This window comes from Colius striatus, chromosome 3 (assembly GCF_028858725.1).
Source record: "Colius striatus isolate bColStr4 chromosome 3, bColStr4.1.hap1, whole genome shotgun sequence".
Lineage (NCBI taxonomy): Eukaryota > Metazoa > Chordata > Aves > Coliiformes > Coliidae > Colius > Colius striatus.
In genome coordinates, this window is record NC_084761.1 from 13,184,845 (window position 1) to 13,206,177 (window position 21,333).

The 21,333-nt window shown below is 45.4% G+C and overlaps 1 protein-coding gene across 1 annotated transcript; it reads left to right on the forward strand.

Annotated features, from left to right (window-relative positions):
* The first annotated feature begins 1,574 nt into the window (after positions 1-1,574).
* Positions 1,575-19,605, forward strand: LOC104558447 (kinesin-like protein KIF19). Its single transcript, XM_061992066.1, is given in 18 exon segments — positions 1,575-1,595; positions 4,387-4,471; positions 5,998-6,070; positions 6,475-6,562; positions 7,500-7,587; positions 8,171-8,307; positions 8,428-8,553; positions 9,279-9,470; positions 10,234-10,386; positions 11,266-11,388; positions 12,067-12,219; positions 12,263-12,278; positions 13,128-13,287; positions 14,700-15,097; positions 17,487-17,878; positions 18,234-18,297; positions 18,900-19,004; positions 19,529-19,605. Coding segments are annotated over 18 exon segments (2,451 nt in total).
* Positions 19,606-21,333: the final 1,728 nt, after the last annotated feature.

Genomic DNA, 21,333 nt, shown 5'->3' on the forward strand with positions numbered 1-21,333 from the left:
ATACAGACATAGATGACTAAAGTTTTGACCACAAGAATTACCAAGTTCATCTCTCAACTGGACTGGAAAAAAATACCTTCTGGCAACACAGTGCAGAAAAACTCTCATTCATCAAAGTCTCTAGTACTGGCTTGAACTTCTCTAGCAGAAATCATTTGAATTGCCCTAGAGAGGTGAAGGGCTGACTTCTCAACCATTTTCTAAGTTACAAATTGAGTTGAAAAGGGGTTGTTTTCTCCTGTCTCCATGCAATGAAGTTTCAATAGGCTACAGTGTATTATTCCTGGCTCTTTTCAAAGTAAAAAAATACATATATTGCTGATGTTAAATAAATTGAGTTCTATTCCAAGATGCTTCTCTGAAGTGAGTCATCAGTGAGGGGAGGGGAGAGAGGGGGGGAAACTAAAAAAATAAACCTGGAAAAGAAGCAAAGGTCCCTGCAGTGCTTGGCCTGGGAGGCTCAGCTGGGATGGTCAAGTGAGCACCCCAGGGTGATCTTCCTGTAGGAGATGGCCCAGGTGGCCAGAGAGCAGGCCAGTGTGGTCAGATAGAATTAACCTTGCTGCCCAAACACCCCTGAGTGGTCTTTAGGCCCTGGAGTGCTTGGCTGGTGAGGCAGGAACTGGTGGCAGAAGGCCCTCATCATGGTCCATGTCATGTAAGCTGTGTGGCAAGTAGCATGAGGTGGTCCCCTGTTAAGGCTGATCCAGTTGCAGCTGAAATAAAGCCCCTGGATGGTGAGAAATCAGAAGAAAAGGGAGATGAAGAGCATATGAAAGAGGAAAAAAAAAAAAGGAAGAAAAAGGAAAGGAGAAAAGGAGGGGCGGGGGGGAGAAAAAGGAAGGAAGGAAAAAAAGAAAAGAGGGGGAAAAGGGAAGAAGGAAGAAAGGGAAAAAAAAGGAAGAGAACAAAAAAAGTACAGAAGCTCCCAGCAGTGGTTGTCCCTTGGTGTCAACTGGGGTTGCCAAGTGAACACCTCAGGGCGCTCTCCCTCTCTGGTATGGCCCAGGTGTTCAGAGAACATGTCAGAGTGGTCAGAAGGTGGGTTAACCTCGCTGCCCTAGTACCCCAGGGTGGCCAGTGAGGCAGGTCAGAAGGCCCTGATGATGGTCAGAAGATCGTAGTGGAAGGAGAAATCTGACTTTGCAGAGGGCAGAAAATGAATTGTGTGGCCTGCTCACAAAGGGTGTGTGCAGATGGATCTGCATGTAAAATCTACTTTGGGTTTGCAGATCAGTCATCTGGCTTATCCTGACCCTTTGCCATGTCCTGTGCAAGGGGCAGTGGTGGCACAGTACTTCCTGCAGCCCAGATCAGGAGGGAGCTTCTGCAACCCCTTCCTGCCCTGCAGCTCAGCATTTCACTACTGCCTGTCCTCCTGCTGTCCCTGCAGTCATCTCCCACCTGGGATTGTGCAGGTGCAGCCTCTCTCTTCCTTCCCTGGGGGATAGCTGTTGCTGCCACAGAACCATTCAGCTTCCTGCCCTCACAGCCTCCTGAAGGGCTCCCACTCCCTGTGTCCCTCCCTGGGCAAGTCCCCCAGCTCTGAGCTGGCATCTCCTTGCACCTCGGCCATGAAGGAGCAGCAGCTCACAGTGAATCCTCTTGCTCGTGGATGGGCAGGGGATGAGGAGGAGCAGCTGGGTTGTACCCAGCTCAGCCACCCTTTTCCCATGTTTGCTAGCAGTCTTCTAGTGTCTTGTGGCCCAGAGATCAAAACCCAGACTTGCTCTCTGTGTAAAGTTCTTGGTTTCAAAACAAAAGTTGAGTGTAAGTATCATGCAGATGAGAAAGATATACAGTAGAGGAGGTGAGGCTGGGTAACCTGGCAGGTGGTGCTTAGTCCTTGAGCAGTAGCAACAAGCAGCTGGGGTTACAGTCCTGTCAGAGTCCTCACCATTGCTCCAGAGCCTTGATATGTCTCTGTTGATCTGAGTAAGAGGGTGGCTTTGAAAATGTAGTCCTTTCCCAAGTTTCAACCTTCAGCCCTGTGACTCTCAGTAAAACTGAAGCATTACTCTCACAATGTACTGAAACATGACTGGGGCACACACAGAAACCTCTATTCAAAGTGGAATTGCTTAAAATAAAGTCAATAATGTCCAGAATACCTTGCATTCCTCTGTAATGCAAGGAAAAGCCATAGCACTTGGTGTAACCCACATGCTGCTTATTTGGGTTTGTTTTCTTACCCTCAGTGGCTCAGGTTACCAAATATGGTGATTAACCTGACTGTTCCCGAGGTTAAGGCTGTCCAAGAGATACCTGCACTGTCCCCTACTCCTCCTGCAGGATTTGGGATTATGGTGTGCAAGATAGTATTTTCAAATGCTTCTGAGTTCAGCCCATGGTAATGACATGCTCGTAACTATATCCCTCAGATGGTTTTAGGGAGATGACAAAGCCAAATTAATCATTGCATTCTTGGGAATATTAAATGCTATCCAAAGCTGAGAAGCAAAGATTGTACTCTGAGATATGTTCCTTTGCTGTTGCTGGAACTACTCAAAAGCATCTACAACAGTGCTAAAGACTGTGAGCTGTTCATGAAACCCTCATTAAATCGACAGCTTGACTTGTTATTGCGTGTCTTGATTTAGACCCAGCTGCCAATAATTGATCCACACAGTTACCCACTCCTCCCCACCTCAGCAGGATGGGGAGGAGATAAGGACAATTTCATAGAATCATAGAATGGTAGGGTTGGAAGGGACCTTTAGAGATCATCTAGTTTGACCCCCCTGCAGAAGCAGGTTCACCTAGATCAGGTCACACGGGAACACATCCAGGTGGGTTTTGAAGATCTCCAGAGAAAGAGACTCCACACCCTCCCTGAGCAGCCTGTGCCAGGGCTCCCTCATCCTCACAGGAAAATAGTTTTTCAATATGTTTAAATGGAACTTTTTCTGTTCCAGCTTCTTTCTATTACCCTTTGTCCTGTCACTGGATACAACAGAAAAAAGGGATGTTCCAAGCTCCTGACATCCACCATTTAGATATTTGTAAATATTAATGAGATTTGTCCCCCAGCTTCCTCTTACCTAGACTAAATTTAATAGAACAACACACAAAGAGAATATAAGCAGTCATAATGACAGCAAACGAATACAGAGAACAACAGATACACGGTGGATGTGCCTGGGGAAACTTAACCCTATCCCTGACAAACCCAGGCCACGGTGGAAATAAATCTGGTTCCCATAGAAACTAGTGACCTATGGGGCTGTAGAACAAGTCTGTGTCAATAATTGCACTTGCACACCCTCCTGACGATACATTATTGATGTGCATTAAACAGTGTTTTACTAAGATCGTCTTTCCTGCCAGGAGCTGCTAAGGGGACGCCGCTGTAGCTTATGAAAGCCAAAACAGGCATGGAAAGGTGAAAATAGAATGCTTCAAATCTGTTATTAGTTATGATGGCAAGGGGAGCTTATGGGTGGTATTTTGAATTGGTGGTCTTCTCTGGAAACCCTCCACTGGGCACACAGGTTTGGGATCTGGGACTATGCAACTCACCCCCAGATGCAGTGAGTCAGGGCCAGAGCAGGACCCCAGCTTCAGGGAGCCCAAGTGGTGTCATGGATCAGTTGGGGGATTACATTTTCTCTATGGCTTCACCTATAAACAGGCTGAAATATCCATGCTCTTGGACATTAATAATACTGACAAGTTATAGCGTGTGTGTTTTAAATCTTGATGTCAAATTATTGCCTGTGTTTCCAAATGGAGTAACCATGTTTCTGACTGATTGAGCCATGGCACAAGGCACTGGCAGTTAATTGCTGCTGTATAATCGCCCCAGTCCTGCAATGAATTCCAGCTCTTAAGGAACCCTGCGGGACCTGCACAGATCAGGGCCAACTTGCTCTGATCTGGTTGAACAGGCTCATAATGATTGCTACCTGGGATTAAACAAAATGGGTACTTACTGAAATGCAATTCCCTTTATTTGTCACGGCTAACTTTAATCAGTGTTTTGGGAACAGCAGAGCTCAGCTCTGTGGCTGCTAGTACCATGGTCTCAGATCTCCAAAGGTTCCTGCTGGCAGCAGCAATGACACGGCTGAGTACATTCTGCCACCTTCTCTGTCAATCAGTTGGAGTCCTGCTGTGTTGTTAGACAGAAACGGGGGAAGAGGGAGGAAGAATTTGTCAAGATAAAAAATGCAAATCATGGGAAAATTAACTAGTTTAAAGTTCATAAACTTCCTTAAACTCTCCAGGCCCCAAGCTTAAGGTTTTAAGACTGATCAGCGGAAGAGATACAGTGAGAAGCAGTAGATGCTGCTGATGTTTCCACAGAGCTGAGCCCTGTTGCAGGGAAGTTCAGGTGGCCTCAGCACATGTAAGCCACGTGTGTGTGTGTGTGCTGTGTGTGTGTAGGTGGCCCTCCACATCTGTTCCATCAGCAAAGCAGAAGCAGAGGAGAGAGCTGCCCTCATTGCCCACAGAGTGGACAAGCAGATGAGCTGAGGGATCAAGCCTGGGCTGCAGGAGAGCCCTCATCATGGGGATGCAGATGTGCCTGGGTCACATACAGAGACTTGCTTTCCAGTCCTGCAAAATCCTGGCCTTGCTGTGGCACAGCAGGGCTGCAGCCTCCTCTGTGAGTGGAGCTTCTTGCCTCCACTTCTGCATCTTTCACCTCTTGCTCCTCTTTTTAAAAGGCAGGAATTGCAAGAGGTCCCCACTTACCTTTTCTACATTGTTACATCTGTTTGCATATTTTTATTGTGCCCTTGTTATTTACCTTCTTTCCCAATGTAAATCCTATTATTTTCTATTGTGCTTCAGCCTTGTGCTGAACGCTTTCTGAATGCATTCTAATTCTGTATCTTGTCTCATCTCCATGCAATACCCAAATGATATCAGCCCTTAGAAGCAAAGAGAGCCTGACTCTCTGTTCTATACAGATTATCTTAGAAATGCAATTTTTGTTTAGCACCTTACTGGTGAAACATCTATTTTATTTTTTCTTTCCTTTTTTTAAAGTAGACATTAACCTTGCAAAGATATCAGCTTTGTTTTTGTGCAGCTTATTCAGACTTGCATCATTTGCCCTGAGGTCTATTTTCTCTAATGGAAATCTGAGAAGGAAATGTGCATTACATTAGTCTCAGTATCTTCTATCTATGAGAATGAGGTTCTCTTAATAATGCAAATAACTGTAATTATGAAAGCAAATTAATTGACTGGGCAGTTGAAGTACTTAGATTTCTTGGTGTATTTTGATTTACATCATGTTCCCTGCTATTTTTACCCCAGCCTAACTCGTTTAGAACTACTTCTGCCTGCTTATTAATACTAACTCAAAATTGATTCTGTTAGTGTCTTGTTATGTGTTAATGCTTCTGTGCAATAGCAGAAGACTTATGCTTTTAGAATACTGTTAGTTAGAGAAGGTGTTAGCCCCAGATGGGAAGAGGAGGACTCTTTTGTATGCATGGTTACACTGAGCAAAATTTGGACGTTCCAAGGACTGAGTGAAAGGGGCCTGAAAGTGCTACAGAGCAGAGACCAGGAGTTTCCTTCAGAGCTCCTTGCAGATAAAAAATAGAGATAGTTTTTAGAGTCTTGGAATTTAGCAGGAAATGCAAAAGGAAAAGAAAACCCGAAATCTTGACGTTTCCTGAACGCCCGTGGGCACTTGTCCTAGACACTTGCCTCTCTCCCTTGCCTGACACACCAATGCAGTTATTCTGTAGGTCAAGTGGTGGCTGATCTATGCTAGAAGTGCTTATCTACTGGTTTGTTTACCTGAAAGAGAGTGAAAATTGGTCTGGAGTAGGAGGCACATGGTTCTCTGTCCTTTCCCTTGAGGCTTGAGCATCTCCTCCTGAGTTGTTTCAGTGGAGGAGAAACAATACTATTCTCCACAGTAATTGTGTACTGTGCTAATTATGTACTAAAATAGATTCTAAGGGACTGGAAGAAACAGAATCAGTTCTGTAACCTACTGCAATTCCTCTCCCACCTTTGTTTTTACCTTACCAGAACTGGAATTGAAGTTTCTGTTGAGCAATGCAGATATCAGTCCTTCAGGAAAGCCTTTGGAAGATGACTTTGGGTACCTTTGTTCCAAGGAGCTCAATGGTTTTCTTTTACAGCTTCTCTGTTTGCATATTAGCTGAAAATAGAGGCAAGAGGTCCTGATCCCCTCCTGCTTTCCTGAGGATTGGTTGGGTTTCATGTCTTTACAACCACCACTGCCAGCAACCGTTTCTCTGCACAACGGACCTTCAGCAGCATTTTGCAGCAGCTGCTAGTTCTCCAAATTACAGAAGTTGGGACATTAGTTGCAAAACACAGCTCGTCAGCCTCAGCATTGTGCACAATAAGTGTGTTTTCTACACAAAGCTGTAGTGCAACATTCCTCCTGTAAGAAATCCCAAGAGGCTGTTAACCAAACCCAGACATGATGGTTCTTCTTCTGACTTTTTCTTATAACAGAGAGTGGTTCTGATGGAAGAGCGAAGATCCAGATGATGTCCTGCGAGCCAACAGATCCCGGGAGAAAACATTTGTATTTGATATGGTTTTTGATCACAGAGCAACTCAAGTAACATCTTCCAACTCCCTCCCCACCTTTTTTTTGTTCTTTTAACCAAAAGTCTTGACATTAAAATTGTTTTCCCTGCTTAAATGAACGTTTTAGCAGGTGAGTAGAACTGCACATCCCAGAGACCACATATCACTCAGGTAAAAGGTGAAGGTGCTGAAGATGAGAGGACTGTGAGGGTTTTCCTGTTGTCAGAGTGGGGAGCCATATGCAGTGTTCAGTCTGCCTCTCCCTCCCAGCTCGGGACTCCCCAGGTGCAGCACACTGAGCAGAACTTTGTCTCTCGAGGTCTCCAGTAAATGAGATCATTGCCGTGTTGCTTGGATGCATGGCTCACACACTTCTTCCCTGTGTCCCTCTTGTTTCAAAGCCTAGGAAAGTGACCTCAGGTATTTTTACTGAACTGTGTTTTGCAGACAGATGTAAGGTGTAGTATAAGGACTTCATCAGCAGCTGCATGTTGTCATCACCATGGAATGACTGCAGCCTTGCTTCTCACAAGCAATTTGGTTGTCTGTGTTCTCTTTCCCATGAAACCTCAGTGTAACACCCTTACATGCTACCTAAGATATTTTTGGAGGCTCAGTGGCACTCCTCAATAAAGGATAAGGTCAGGGAGAGAATTTACTCCCTTATTCAGCAGACACAAAGGAAAAAGAATGCATTCTGTGTTTGGAGGCCAAGAAAATAATCACATTTAAGGATATTTATTTTAGTAAGATCCTGCATCTTGCCTGCCTTCAGAAAATTCAATAAACTGCTTTGCTTTTCTGCCCATTTTGATGATGTATCAGAATTCAAATGGCTCACAAATCATTCCAAAGCCCATGAAATTTGTAAAACAAAGTAAGAAAATCATAGGGAATGCAATTAGGTATAGATTACTTGCACAGCTGTTGTGCCTGACTAGAAATTTATGCTTTTTTGACTCAATTAGGAGGAAGTACACCTGTCCACGACCAAAAGCCTGATAGAAGGAGTCATTTCTGGTTACAATGCGACCATTTCTGCATATGGTCCAACAGGTAAAGTAGTCCCTGTAGCTATACTGCTCCAGATGAATGAAATGTCACTGTACAAACCAGAAATGAGCTATAGTGTCAATTAATTGCTTATTGTGAAGACAAGACTGAAGCATTAAAATACCACTCTCTTTGGGAAAGGTGAATCTCCTTTAAGTATTAAAGTAACAACAAAGCTGCCCTGTTTGAGGAGTTACTTAATTGAGGTGGAATTCAGTGGAGACTAATTTTCCCATTAAAAAGGAGAAGATGAGGGCGTCTGTGCTACAGTGGAGACTGGTCTCAGGAGAACAGATATAGCTGTAGAAAGCACTTACAGGCTGTATGAAAATAGATTTCTATTCTGTCTCTGAATACCTGGGTGAGCAGTTAACCTATCTGCCCATCTGCATGTCCTCTTCCTCATCCTTTTTGGATGCCATGTGCCATGTCTTTCCTGACGCAGTGTCATTGTGGGGTGAGAAACTGTAGTAACTGGACGATGAAGGTGGATGAAGGACAGAAACTAGTAGGAACCAGGCTTCCTTTGTAATAACTTGCTGACATCCAGGTTGGACTTGGCTGCTCTTCTTTGTATCTTTAACAGGAGCAGGAAAAACCTACACAATGCTCGGGACAGACTGTGAGCCAGGAATTTACATCTGCACTCTTGATGACCTCTTTAAGGCTCTTGAAGCTACCACCCAGGAGATGGATTACACAGTCTCCATGTACCCCCTGGAGGTGAAGTGTCTGCGTTTCCTTGGATCCAGTCTCTGTGGAGCAGGTGTAATTGGAAGTGGGGAGTCTGAGGCAGATCTAAGGATCCAATGCTAACCTCACACCCACCCCTCATTTCTTCAGATCTACAATGAAGTGATCTGTGACCTCCTGAACCCATCCTCGGGGTTCTTAGACCTGAGAGAGGACCCCAGAGGCAGCATCCAGATATCAGGAATTACCAAAGTCTCCATTATAAGTACTCAGGAGGTACCATGGTCTATGGTCTGCCATGAGGAGAAAGGGAGGGGATTTGTGTTTTCATGCATCTGTGCTTGAAAATTGCTTGACAGTTTCCTGTTGCCTGTGCCTTGCTCAGCAGCAGGACATTTTGTAGCAGGATCTTGGTGGAACTGGATTAACCTGAGTAGGGCTGAGGAGGACTGATCATGGAGCCACAGGAGAAGTAGAACCCAGGCTAAATTGCCCAGCAAACCTCCTGCTAGCTCTGCTTCCCCAGGGTGCGTGCTGCTGTCTTGGAAGGACAAGTACTTTGACTTGTGCACACTGTCAACAAACCATTTGGAGATGGAGAAGAAACAATGAAACACCTTCAAGCTATGCTGATATGCACTTCTAGGTGTGTCTGGGACACAAATAAGCAGGCCTCCCAGGAAAACAGCCCCAAACCCAACAAACCAAAATGATTCTGTGATTCTATAGATGAGGTGCTGAAGGACATGGTTTAGTGATGGGCTTGGCAGTGTGAGGTTAGTGGTTGGTCTCTTCCAACCAAAATGAATCGATGATTCAATGATTTTATGATTCTAAACCCACATTTCCAAGGTCCCAAGCCAAAGTGCGGGGAGATCTGGGGAAAACAAACAGCAGAATTCCTGTCAGCATGAGCAGGACCAGTTTGCCTGCGCAGGGCTCGGTCTGTGAGGAAGGCCATGCTGTGGCTTGGGCAGAGCTTGCTTTTCTGCATCACTTAGATCACGCAGCTGCTAATGAAAGGAAACAAGCAACGCACCCAAGAACCCACTGCTGCCAACAAGGCGTCCTCCCGCTCGCACGCGGTGCTGCAGGTGACGGTGACACAGAGAAGATGAAAGCAGGAGATAGAGGAAGTGAGGGCTGGAAAGTTGTTCATGATGGAGTTGGAGGAGTCAGAAAGAGCAGCCCAGGTACAGCTGGAGCTCAGCAACTTTCAGTAGAAGTGGGGTAGATTCCCATCAAGGGTCTGCATACCTGTCCGCACTCCTGGGGAAACCGCACTGCGTGTTTCTCTATTGCTTTGGAGCAGTAGTTTGCACCTGAGACGATCTGAAAATAACTTTGATTATACTGGTCATATCTTTTATTAGATCAACTAATGTAATTGGAAAAAAGTAAACCAGCTTTTGGGTGCAGCCTTTTCTCAGGTCTGAAAAAGCAGCAGCCAATTTCATATCTGACGAGAAGATGAGGTCTGTTAGACAGGGATCAGCTGGGCTGTCAGAGAAAGCTGGTGCCAGTGGAACAGAGGGATGCTGGTGGGTGGAAAATAAGGCAGCTGGCTCCTCCAGGAAAGAGGAAACACTGGAACTCGGGGAAGTGATTGGAAGGAGGGAGATTTTACACATCCAGTATTTCTACTGTGAACAGCAGTTCTGGAGTGATGTAGCCATGTGTCTTAATTTCTGAAATAATCTTTAGAAGGTCATTAAGAGCTGTCTTTTAAGAATGAGGAGGTCAGAGGTGAGTGATCTTTTCCAAGAAATGTACTCCTACCAGCACCTCTGTGCCTCAGAGTGGGGTTTAACCTTTCACTTTCAGGTTGATTTTACAGGAGTCATTGCTTTGGCATCCAAGCCTTGATCCCCAGTGATGCCACACATCTTCCCCAGGTGCGGACCCATCATTCTAGAGTGTGTGCTTTGTCTATCTGTCCCTCCTCCCTCCCTACAGACTTAGAACCAGGGCAAGAGGATGAAGGAAGGAGCTCACATCAACCGCTCACTGCTGGCCTTGGGCAACTGCATCAGTGAGAAGGGGGGAAACTGAGGCCACTTTGTCAATTTTCATGTGTAACGTGACAGCAAGCTCACATGCCTGATGAAGGTACTGTATGTTGCCTGTCAATGAGGAGCCTGGGCTGTCACTGCCCAAACCAGGGCTTTGGGGCTGGGCCTTGAATATCTCTGTGCATTGTCTTCACCCATTGCCCAGCTTGGAATGCTGCTCTGGCATCTCCCGTGAGCTTTACAATGCAGTCAGGCTTGACTCAGGCAGGGCTGTCTGTAGTAAACGTGGTCATCTGTGCTGTTGTGGAAGCATCTCTTACAGGGTTAAGGAAATCCAACAGCTTTGAATTGTATGTCTCTAAGATCAAGGGTGATAAGTGATTCTCTGTTTTCTCTTTTTTAAATGAAATTAAAGTCTTTCAGTGTTTAATCCCTTCTATAAGATTTGGCTGAAATTGGCCAATAAATTTGTTCTTGGGACAGAAGGAAGAGACTGAGAGTAACTGTGTGATGTCACAAGTTGTCTCTCCCTTAGGAAATCAGAAAGGTTGTGGACAGACCCTTTGTTACATTGATTATTTTATGGATCCTTTGCAACTTCATTTATGAACCTCACCTCGGGCCTTGGTGCTGAGCTGCAGATGTGTTCTCTAGAGGATGGCGAGGAGGAGGAGGGATGGAGAAAAGGGCAGGCTTCTGTTGTGAGCAGCATTGAGGAGCTGCCAGCACATTTGTGGAAATTGTGATTTTCTTGCAAAAAAACCCTTACCATGTAAGAAGTTAATTACTTATTGATTTTGCTGTTGATGGAAAGCAGGCCTAATGAATGGTCTTTTAGCAGCACTTCCTTCCCTGCTAATTGGGATTCTCCACCAGAATCTCAATGAACCACAGGAGTGCCCAGACACAGTGGTAACCACAGAGCAGCAAGCTCCTGTCTGTCCATACTAACCACACCAACACTGCATCCCTCTAGGACTCATTAGGGGGCAACAGCAGGACTGTGATGCTTGCACATATCAGCCCAGCCAGTACCTCCTTTGAAGAATCTCGAATGACTTTAATTTATGCCTACCAAGCCAAAAACATCAAGACACAGGTAAAGAAGCAAACAATTGACAAGGAGGTGGTGGCTGGAGATTAAAAGCTTGCCAAGTGGAAATAGAAAGTATAGTGGAAGAAGGGAGAACAAATTTCAGGAGGGGGCAGGGTGGGATGGTGTAGAGCTTCAGTGTGAGGGACAAAAGAGAAGCAGATGAAGCAAACAGCAGAAAGCAAATTGCATGAATTGTGGATGAGAAGAGGAATATGAAGGACAAAACAAGAGAGCAGAATAATGGAAAGGCAGAGAGGATTATGTGCCTGGTATGACCTGGGTGTAGAACATAAGGAATAGTGGTTAGAAGATAACTCTTGGGAGGATGATGAATGGAGAGTGTCACAGTGGGGATGCTGGGCCTGGAAGAGGAACTGAGGGGCTGCAGAAAGAAAATGGAGAGGCTTGTGGGTTGAAGAAAGGGGAAAAACAATCTACAACAAGTTTTTTACTCTTTGTGGATCTCTATTTTCCCTGTTTGCACAGGCTCTTCTCTGTTACCTTTTGGGAATTTTCCAGAATTAGGGAAAACCACTGGTTTCCTCCACTCCTGAGGGCCAACTTTTGCCCATCACAGGATTCAGTGCCCCCCTCCCCCCAACTGAAAACATTAGCTTTGTTTGCAGCCATTGTGCCAATAACAGACCATGAGACAAATGCTCACCAATTCTGTTTCACCAGGTAAAATGTAACCTGCAGAACGTCTCCTACCACATCGACCAGTGCACCAGCATCATCACAGACCTCCACAGGGAGACAGAGTGCCTGAAGGCCGAGGTTCCAAACCAGGAGAAACAGGCAGTCAGCTCCAACCTTGGGGATCTGCAAGGTACAGCCAGGAGCAAGAACTATCCTGAGGCATCTGGAGGGAAGGGAGCTTGCAGAGGAGCTGCGTTGTGGTAGCACTTGGGGGGCCTCCATGCTTGAGAAACCCGGATCAGCAGTGTTTGTAGAGAATCAGTCTGATGTGCAATGGAGGCAGGCAGGGCAGCTGAAGTTGTTTTTTCTTTGTAAGCCTTTCTCTGATATTATGGGACTCTGAACAGGACATTCAGCCTTCTCAGCATCTTCCTCAATAGTAAAATGTGTTCAGTTTTACAAACCTGCCCCTGAGAGGAGCTTTGACAGAAAGCAGTGGCATTTGCTGTGGGCTCTGTGGCCGTGTCAGGACATGGAGCTCTGTTGGGTAGCTTGTTACACTTAATTGAAAACAAAAAACCAAGAAAATAAGGAAAGAAAAATATGGAGGAGGGCAGAGCAAAGCTTTTAAAATGCTGATTGTTCTGCCCTGGGGATTGTTCCTTTTGTCAGTGAGTCTGCCAAGGAACGAAATAAAAATAGTCAACTTCTGACAGACAAGACATGAGTTAGAATAGGCTTCTCCTACCAATACCCAAGGTCATTTCTAGATAACAAGCACAGAAAATAGATGCCTTTCTCTTTTGGGATGTGGGAAGGTGGAAGAGATGTCCCTGCAATGCAGCATCCTTTTAATACTCACAAAAGCAGTAGCAGTGAGACCTATTTATTACTCATAATGCAATCATAGAGATATATCAGGTTTCTTAAGCACATGATTCACTTCAAGAGACTGGAGAATGAAGCAGAGTCCTATACAAATGCCTTCTAACATGTAGATGGAGCATCTTGGCCCCAGATCAGTTTTGTGGGGAGCTGGCAGAAGTTTACTTGGCCTAACACTGGATCAGAAATGTCCTCTCCTGCAGCAGGAAGGTACCAAGACTCTGGGGCACACAGTGGTCAAGCAATGAAAGCCTTTCAGGAGCAGTTGATTGGGGCTTTCAGGGAGCAAATGGAGATGCTTCAAAGCCTGATAGAGCTGGAAAATACCAACAATGAGCTGCATGTGGATACCTGCAGGCACCTGCTAACAACTGCAGCGTGAGTAGTTCCTTAGCTTTCAGCACCATTCACACATGGATCTCCAAACTCACCGTGGGAAATACCAATATCCCATGGTCCTCTCAACATAAATGCCCAAAGGATGAGGTCAAGTGTAGGTTTGAGATTTACCTCTGTGATGAGGGAAAATATGGGAGTATTGTGGTCTGTAAAAGGTACCCAGGGATTTAAGGTAGATGAAGTCTCTAAGTCTGTACAACTCTGAGCCTCATATCAAGGTGCTATATTTGCAGTAGGTGATTTCTGCTGTTGGAAAACATATCACCAATTCCTCCTGATGCCTGTAGGGAGACTGTAGCCTGCATAACGTGCTGCACTGCAGTGCAGTTGACTGATGTAAGCTCTGTAAAGAAGTCAGCTACCTCTGGTATCAAGTTTTAAGCTCAAGACTAAAAGTATAAACAGCAGACACTTCGCCTCTATTTTGACCTTATTCTGGGCTTGTGTTTTAATGGAAAAACTGGATGGCAGACTGGGATTGTTGGTCCTTCTGTAGCCCAGTCACTCTGTGTGTGTGTGTGTGTGTGTGTGTGTGTATAAAAAGCAGCAGCATCCTTTTCTTCTGGATAAACTATAAGAACATGTCAGTTCCCTCCCATTATTGTTAGTCACTCACCTAATGTCTCTGTAAATTGTGTAGTTTCGCAGGATTTGGGTGACTTGTAGTTCAAATGGTCGTCAGAACATTAAAGGTATTCAACAAGTATGTCAAGTATGTTCAACAACCATGTCCCAGAAGTTCCTTTCTGGTTATTATTTTGCTGGTAGCTGGGAATGAGAGAAGGCTCAGGGTACATCCAAGTATGACAAGCCAGCAAAGGAGGAGAAAGATGAAAACACAGAGGAAGATAGAGAAGTGGGTGTCACCTGAACCTCATGAAGTTCCAGTAGCAAAATAAGAGGTCAACCTGCTGCTGGCAGAACAGCGCAGGACGGCAGCACTGAAGGTGAGGAGCTGAAGGTTTTGGTCCTGAGCCTGGAGGCAGGATGGTAGCAGCATAACTCAGAGAGGTTCTTGTGGTTTTGGGCCAGCACCAAAAAAGCAGCATGGCCCCTGTACTGCTGCTGGACTCCAAAACACTTTGGACTGTTGAAGGAAGCAGCATGGGAACGTTGAGATTTGCATCCTGCTTCTGTTTCTGTGGTTTTTTAGGATGAGGGAAAAGCACTCACTGGGCTTGTGCAACTGTAAGTGAGCTAGTTCTTCATGTTTCCCCTTTCAGGGACACTTGGAGGGTTTGTCACTGACTGGTTGTTCAGTGTTCTGGTGATCACTTTGGGGATGTTTTTTTGGTGGCTAACCTTGAGGTCTGAGTTGTTCAGGGCAAGAACTGTGTGTCTGGATAGATCTGCCATCTTCACCATGACTGAAGCATGCTGGCTGCCAGCAGAATAAGCAAAATACTTTTTGTGGATGTGGCTTATGATCTCAGTGTGAAGAATGTAGCAGAGAATTGCTCAGATGCCTTATCCCAAGAAGATGAGCTGCCTTGGCAATCTCCTATCTACCATTTTCAGACAGAGCAGGAGCAGCTCTTAGCAAATGCCAGGGAAAAAGCTTCTCAGATGGAGGAGTTTTTTCACAGACATATCACTGGTGAGGATCATCAGGAGGTGCTAAAGCTCCTCTGCAGAGTCCATGAGCTTGAGCTTGGCAACACAGAGCTGCAGGCAAATACAGTATACAAGGAGAATCTACTGTGCCAGAAAGATTTTGTGATCCAGCAACTACAGCAGCACATGCTACTATGTGAAGAAATTATTCAGCAGCAGCAGATGCTAATAAAAGGTAAAGCAGCACCTTTGCTGCTGCTCTGTCATTATCTCCAAGCTTTGTTTTCTGAAGGCAAACTGTTGAATGATCCACCTGGAAAACTTTGTCTTAGATGTCATGACTCCACAGCTCTCAGCTGTTTCTCTGTGAGTGACCTTTAACTCCCTTCCTGTCTCTGTTCCAGCCCAGAATACTCCTGTCACAGAGACACTGGCGAGGTTGCACCACCTGCACCTCTCTGAGCTGGAGGAGGGGATGCTGAACCACCTGCTTCTGCTCCATTCAGTGGTGTCTAGCATGCTTGGGTTAAAGCAGAGCAAACCCTTGTGCTAGGGAATCCACACTATCCCATGACCTTATGTCATGGCCACAGACACCCAAAGCCTGGCTGGGTCTAGGTGCCAATCAGGAGCTGTACAAACCTTTGTTTTATGAATATGTTGTCTGTCAAACTGTGTTCTCCTTCCTTCTTTCCCTTTGACTTGGAGATTTAATAAGGCTTTTACAGACAGAAAATGACCCAGGCAGGGCTGTGCATAAGCCAATGTGTTCATCCTCCTCCCAGTTGCTGTTGCATCAGATTTGAGAGAACTGGCTTGGTGGCAAAAAGACAAGCAAAGATGGACAAACATGCAACTCTCCAAGTGACTGCTGGGGGCCTCTGTTTGCACATGGCATAGTTATCAAGATCCTCATGTCTTTCCTGCAAGGAAGGAAGGAAGGATGCTGCTGGCCTCTTTCTCTTTGAAAACTTGTATTTTGAGACAGTAAGGGGCTGCCAGGAAATTGCCAGGCTTCAGCAGGGAGTTAAAGCAGCAGCGTCTCCTGTTTACTCTGACAGCCTATAATGAACAGGGCAAGGAGCTGAGTTTCACTTGGAATAATAAACTCAATGCTAGTTATGTTGTTATATCAGAGATTAATCTTCTTGGGTCACCCTTCCACAGGAAGGGAGCAAATAGCAGGTGGCTGGAACTATGGAGAAGCACATGAGGTATCAATAGTGTCTTTGGGCCCACAGGCTGGGAGCCAGGGCTAGTGAGAAAAATCTGCTGAGGATCTCATTCTTCCCTCATCCTGCAGCCCCACAACAGCCCTTCTCTAGATGTAAGTCAGCATCTGGATATTAATAAAGAAGAGATCAGAAAGGGTCTACCTGGGAATGTGAAGGATCATCTGTGAGGGGTGAAGTTTGGCATTCCCTCCATCTCTCTTGAGTCAGACAGGTAATGTGAACCTTTCTCATTATTAAACTTATTCTTTAGGGCATGGGAACCCAGTAGCTCCCAGATAAGTCCCCAAAGCTGAGTGATATAAAACTGGAAAATGTAAGAAAACTGTCTTGGTATACTGCTTTTGCAAAGTAGTGCTGTGTTTTAGCAGGGACCCTTTCTGAAGAGATGGATATGGGAGATGTTTGAATTTGCTTCTGTTGACTGGCAAACAATTAAACCAAATAAAGCAACAAAGTCGGTGACAATTGGGTGCCAAAAATTTCTCTCCTTTGTGAATCCTAAAGTCTTTCTTTGCTTTGTACTTTATTACTCCATTTACCAGGCTTCTGTCTTCCCCCAGAGATTGAGAGATCTCAGCTGGACATGTTTCATTTCTCCCTGTTGATCAAGGGCCTGTGCTTTCCTCCATTCTTTTCTCAGTAGCAACTGTAGGTCATCTAATATGACACTTTGTAGGAAGGAGGAGTCCCTGGATACCCATCTTAGTCCACCTTTCTCTGCTTTGCCAAAAGGCCCACTTCAACAGGTCAGTGTGGTAGGAACTGAATTCAAGGCACACTGGTAGGGGTTAGCACTTTCCTCTTGCAACATCAGAACATGCACAAAAGGCAATAAAATTATTCCTCAAGCCTTGGATTTAAGGCCCGGGATTCACTTAAGAGTCCAAAGCTTAGCCTTATGCCTCCTTATGCCTCCAATTTGGGTTCTCCCTGTGTGTGTCTCCAGTGTGTTGAATGGAGTGATGGATTGTAAATAAAGTGTGTGTGGACCTGTGTTGTTCAGGATGATCACCTCCTCTTATGCCATTGAGGACTGTGAGGACTATCTGGTAAGATGGATTTCACTCAGCATCCTGGAACAAGAGCAAAAGTCAGGAGCTCATCAGTCTCTTGCTCCCCAGCTGACTGATTTTGTAGCTGTAGCTCTACATGAGAGATAGAAAAGTCAAAAAGCTTTATCTTTGTTTCTCTGTTTGCAGAAGTTGTTACATTAAATTTCCCCCAAAATATTGTTATATTTCAAATGTTTGAAAGTGCTTTGAAGGGGAAATGTATAAAGGCTTTGAATGAAAAGCAGATTATACTGCAATTGCTTTGATTTTTAGCAGAAACCAACATGTGTTGTCACAGGAAAGATGATTCCCAGTCTGTGTTCCCCCACCTCTCTAGACTTGCATGAGAAAAAATCACCTGCAGGCATTGCTGCTGTTTCACTGAGTCTGGAGACCTTGGAGGAAATTGTCAACACCAAAGGCATCTCCCTCATTGCAGCCCATTGCCATTCCAGAGCCCAGCGCAGTGATCCTGGGAGCAAAGTCTCCTCAGCCCACTTATCTCAGGATGATAAGCTTGAGTTGAAGTATCTGGAGGCCAGTTCCAACCGAGATTGTCAGATGAGAGACAGTGCACGTATTGGGGGTTTGCTGTCGGAACCTGCAGCTGGTAGCCAGCTGTGCTCCTCAGCCAGGGAAGTGCTGAGGAACATGAGAGACCAGGAGATGTCTGCTGAGAGGACAGCCCTCAAGAAAAGATCTCGCTCTCTGGAACCAATTTTCCACAGGGTAGGTCTTTTGTGTTTCCTTCTAAAGGGGATGGGTTGAGCAGAAGGCATAGGCCCGGTGGAGCTAGGGTGGTTTTTAAATACAGAGAGAGAAACATAGTACAAATTGCATGAGGGAATAAGTTAAATATCTTTCTGTAATGCTCTTGACCTCCTGACAAAATAGCAAGCTAAGCCAGACAGGTGGGAAGGGAATCTCTTTGGTACATTGTGGCAACAATCAGAGGGGAGACACACTGCCACTGAGGTTAATTCAGTGTCTTTCAGAGCTCAGGGCTAAGCACTGCACTCCCTCAAGCCCTGATACAGACAAAGCTTGTGAGAACCACCTGTGCCAAGCTAGGCTCTTCCATCAGTCCAAAGCTGGGAGCAGCATACCCTTTGCTGTGAAGGCCAAGGTTGCCGTTGGGCACCCTTCAGGTAGGGGCTGAAGAGGTGCTGGTGACATCCTGCATCAGCCCTGTTGGGACAGATGGATTGTCATATGAGAAAGAAGCCAGAGTAAAGGCTAATTATCAGAACTACCAGCAATCTGATCATAGGGGTTTTTTAATATGGTCTAAGTAGATTTTGATGGGTAAGAAGGCATATCCTTTGCAGAGCACTGCCCCAGCTATGCCTCTGTGATCTAAGGGGGAGAAAGTGTTCAGTTGCAACAAGCTACTGATCTCAGTCTAGTCATTTAGACAGCTCCATGTCCAAACCAAGCCTCAGCAAGGCGACCAAGCCTTGACAGACTGCACTGAACATCTGTCAGCTCCAGTTGTTTTGCTTTGTGCAGACATGCAAGGGTAGAGTTTGGTTAGGGGAACTGGATACCCATAACCTCCTGAAACATGGACAGAATCCTTCCTCACTCTGGCAAGAGGTGCCTACTGTTGCTAATTAGTTTTTCAGGATTTTTGTTACTAAAAAGTGGTTAACTTTTGATTTACAATGTTATAATTTATTTTGGCTAGTTATTGGTGACTCATACATTGCAAAATGTTTTGAAATCATGCTCAACTCCCTGCTTTTGGTAGAGAGGACTCCACTAGAGGTGCTGTCAAAAGACAATGCTCCTGCAAGCACCATCCAGCAAAGCAACGCTGATCGCGTCAAAGCACGGGTCCTTCAGAAAGTCAAGGGTGAGTGCATGGAATGTCCGGTTGGCTGGTTCAGGAGGCACTACCATATTCTCTTGCACTTGCTCTGTTGCAATCTAAACCTCAGGAGCTGTAAATGCAACACAGACGGTCCAGTTGCAAAAGCAGTCACATGGGCAGGGCTTTTACAGCCAAGTCCTAAGCCTCCTTCTTTTTTTCTCTGTAACAGATGACATGGGCAATGTTCCAGAAGGAGTTACATTCCATCTCCCTCTTAGCCAAAAATAACCTTTTAGGAGGAGAAGCTAACATTTTCAGAGGTGTTCACAATCCTAATCCCATCCATATGTGAGGAACAAAGCTTAATCTGAGTTAGCCATGTGACAACACACTGGAAGTGGCACCTCAGGACTTTCTTAAGGCAGTGGTGTGCAGATCTCAGTGCCTCTGCCAAATTCACCCTTCTGTAGCCCATGGCAATCTCTCTTCCCCAATTAGACTGGCAGTGAGACTCAAATGGAAGCATGAGGAACTTTACTGAGTGGTTCTTTTCCCCTTACTTGCAGGGCCTGCAGATGGTGCCAGCAGTTGGCGAAAGCCGTGGCCAGTCGCCTGCTTGGGGAACCAGCTGAGGTCTAAATAGAAGTCACTGGGGCAGCAGGACTCTCTGTGGCCCAAAGGATTGCAATCTCAAGACTGCTTGGCAGTTGTGGGGGGCAGATGCAGGGGGAATGTGGCTTAAAATGTGTTTTAGCTTCTGTGTTGTGATGCTGAGAAGCAGCAGGAAGACTGCCTGCGAGGAGAGAGACCTTATAAGTTGTATCTGAGGGTTTTTTTCATATCCCTACTGCAAGTCAGTCCTCTGCACTGTGCACTCTAGCTGTTAGCTTCCATTTAAATCAAGCAGGGTGTTAACAGCCCAAAAGGAGAGGAAAACCTCATTTTCTCCAGCAGTGTTTGCCTCCCCGAAGATGTCAGCATGGAGCCCAGGCCGTCTTTTTTCCCAGGGCAAAAGTGTGGATGCCACCCATGCATCCAAAAGGCTCCCTGACTATTAAAACCAAATGTAAATGCCTGAGAAAGAGTTTCCCTGTTCTTCCCTGCTGTCCCTGAGTGTTGCTGTGAAGCTGGGAGGTGTAACGCATGCCTGGAATGCTGTTTGGGTGAGCAGATGTTTGGCTGTGAGAGCAGCCAGAGATTGCTCTAAGTTCTTTTCCATCCACAGAGCATTTCAGATCTGACTGCAGCCCGGAGAAGCAGCATGGTGATAGGTGAAGACCCTGATAAGAGCTGGCCTAGAGGTAAACTGTAGGAATGTATTTTTCTTTGTGGAACAAAGGTCTCCAGCCAGCAGCCTTCTCCATAAGAGGCTTTTAAAAAAGTATTTTCACTGCTTTTTAAGTATGCTGCAGATCAAGTGGTTCTGGTCAGTGCACTGGATAAATAGTGACTCCATGCCCCAAACTCCTATGTCTGCTGAAGTATCTAAAATAACAATCTCAGCCAGGTCTGTGCATTTTTCAAATGGATAAAAAACCTATTTTTTTTTTCCCCAGCTGCAGCACTTGCAAAGAATTCTCCTGTGTGCTGCGTGATACTTTGTACACTCCCCATTCTTCTATGCCTCTTGCTTTCCTGTGTGTCAAGATGAGGGATAGCTCACTCCAGGGACGAGGAAGCTTAGGTTACTTATATTTATGAAATGCCCTAAACCTCTGAAATGGGGATGCAATGCAAGTGTGCTAGTTGGTGTAAACAAGCAGATGATTTTCCTTACAAAGCAGAGGCAGGAAGAGGTGCAATGCTGAAGTAGAGGCTCAGGAACACTTGTTTCCCGGGGCTGACTCTTTCAGATAAACAAAGATATAAAAAAAGGACACATAGATAAAATAAGCACTGACTGTGTGTAAAACGAACTCGTGCCAGCAAGTCGTGAGCCAAGCCTGTGTGTACAAGACCTCACATGACCTGCAAACACTGAAGGACCAAAAGTGAGGGGAAAACTGAGTTTCCCATCTCCTCTAAATACCTTTGGCTGTAGTCACCATGAAAAGTTGCAGCGTTTGGGAGTTATTTCACACAGAGTGGGATGTGTGAGCTCAACGCATTGATTTGAGGCTGTATCTCTGAAAGGAGGTTCTGAAACAAATAATTTGATCATTTGTCATGATGGTTTGGAAGAGTTTGGAGCAATGTGATGTGCTGACTTCCCTGTTTGTAAACCCTGTGGTTTAAATCTGTTAATAAATGTAGAAGATGGGAACTCGGATCTTGGAAGTGGAATCTGTAAATTACCAATTATAGCTTTGATAATTGTTGGAGGTGAGGCTGTAGCCCTTCTCCTGTACCAAGTGGGACCGTGCTCATTTTC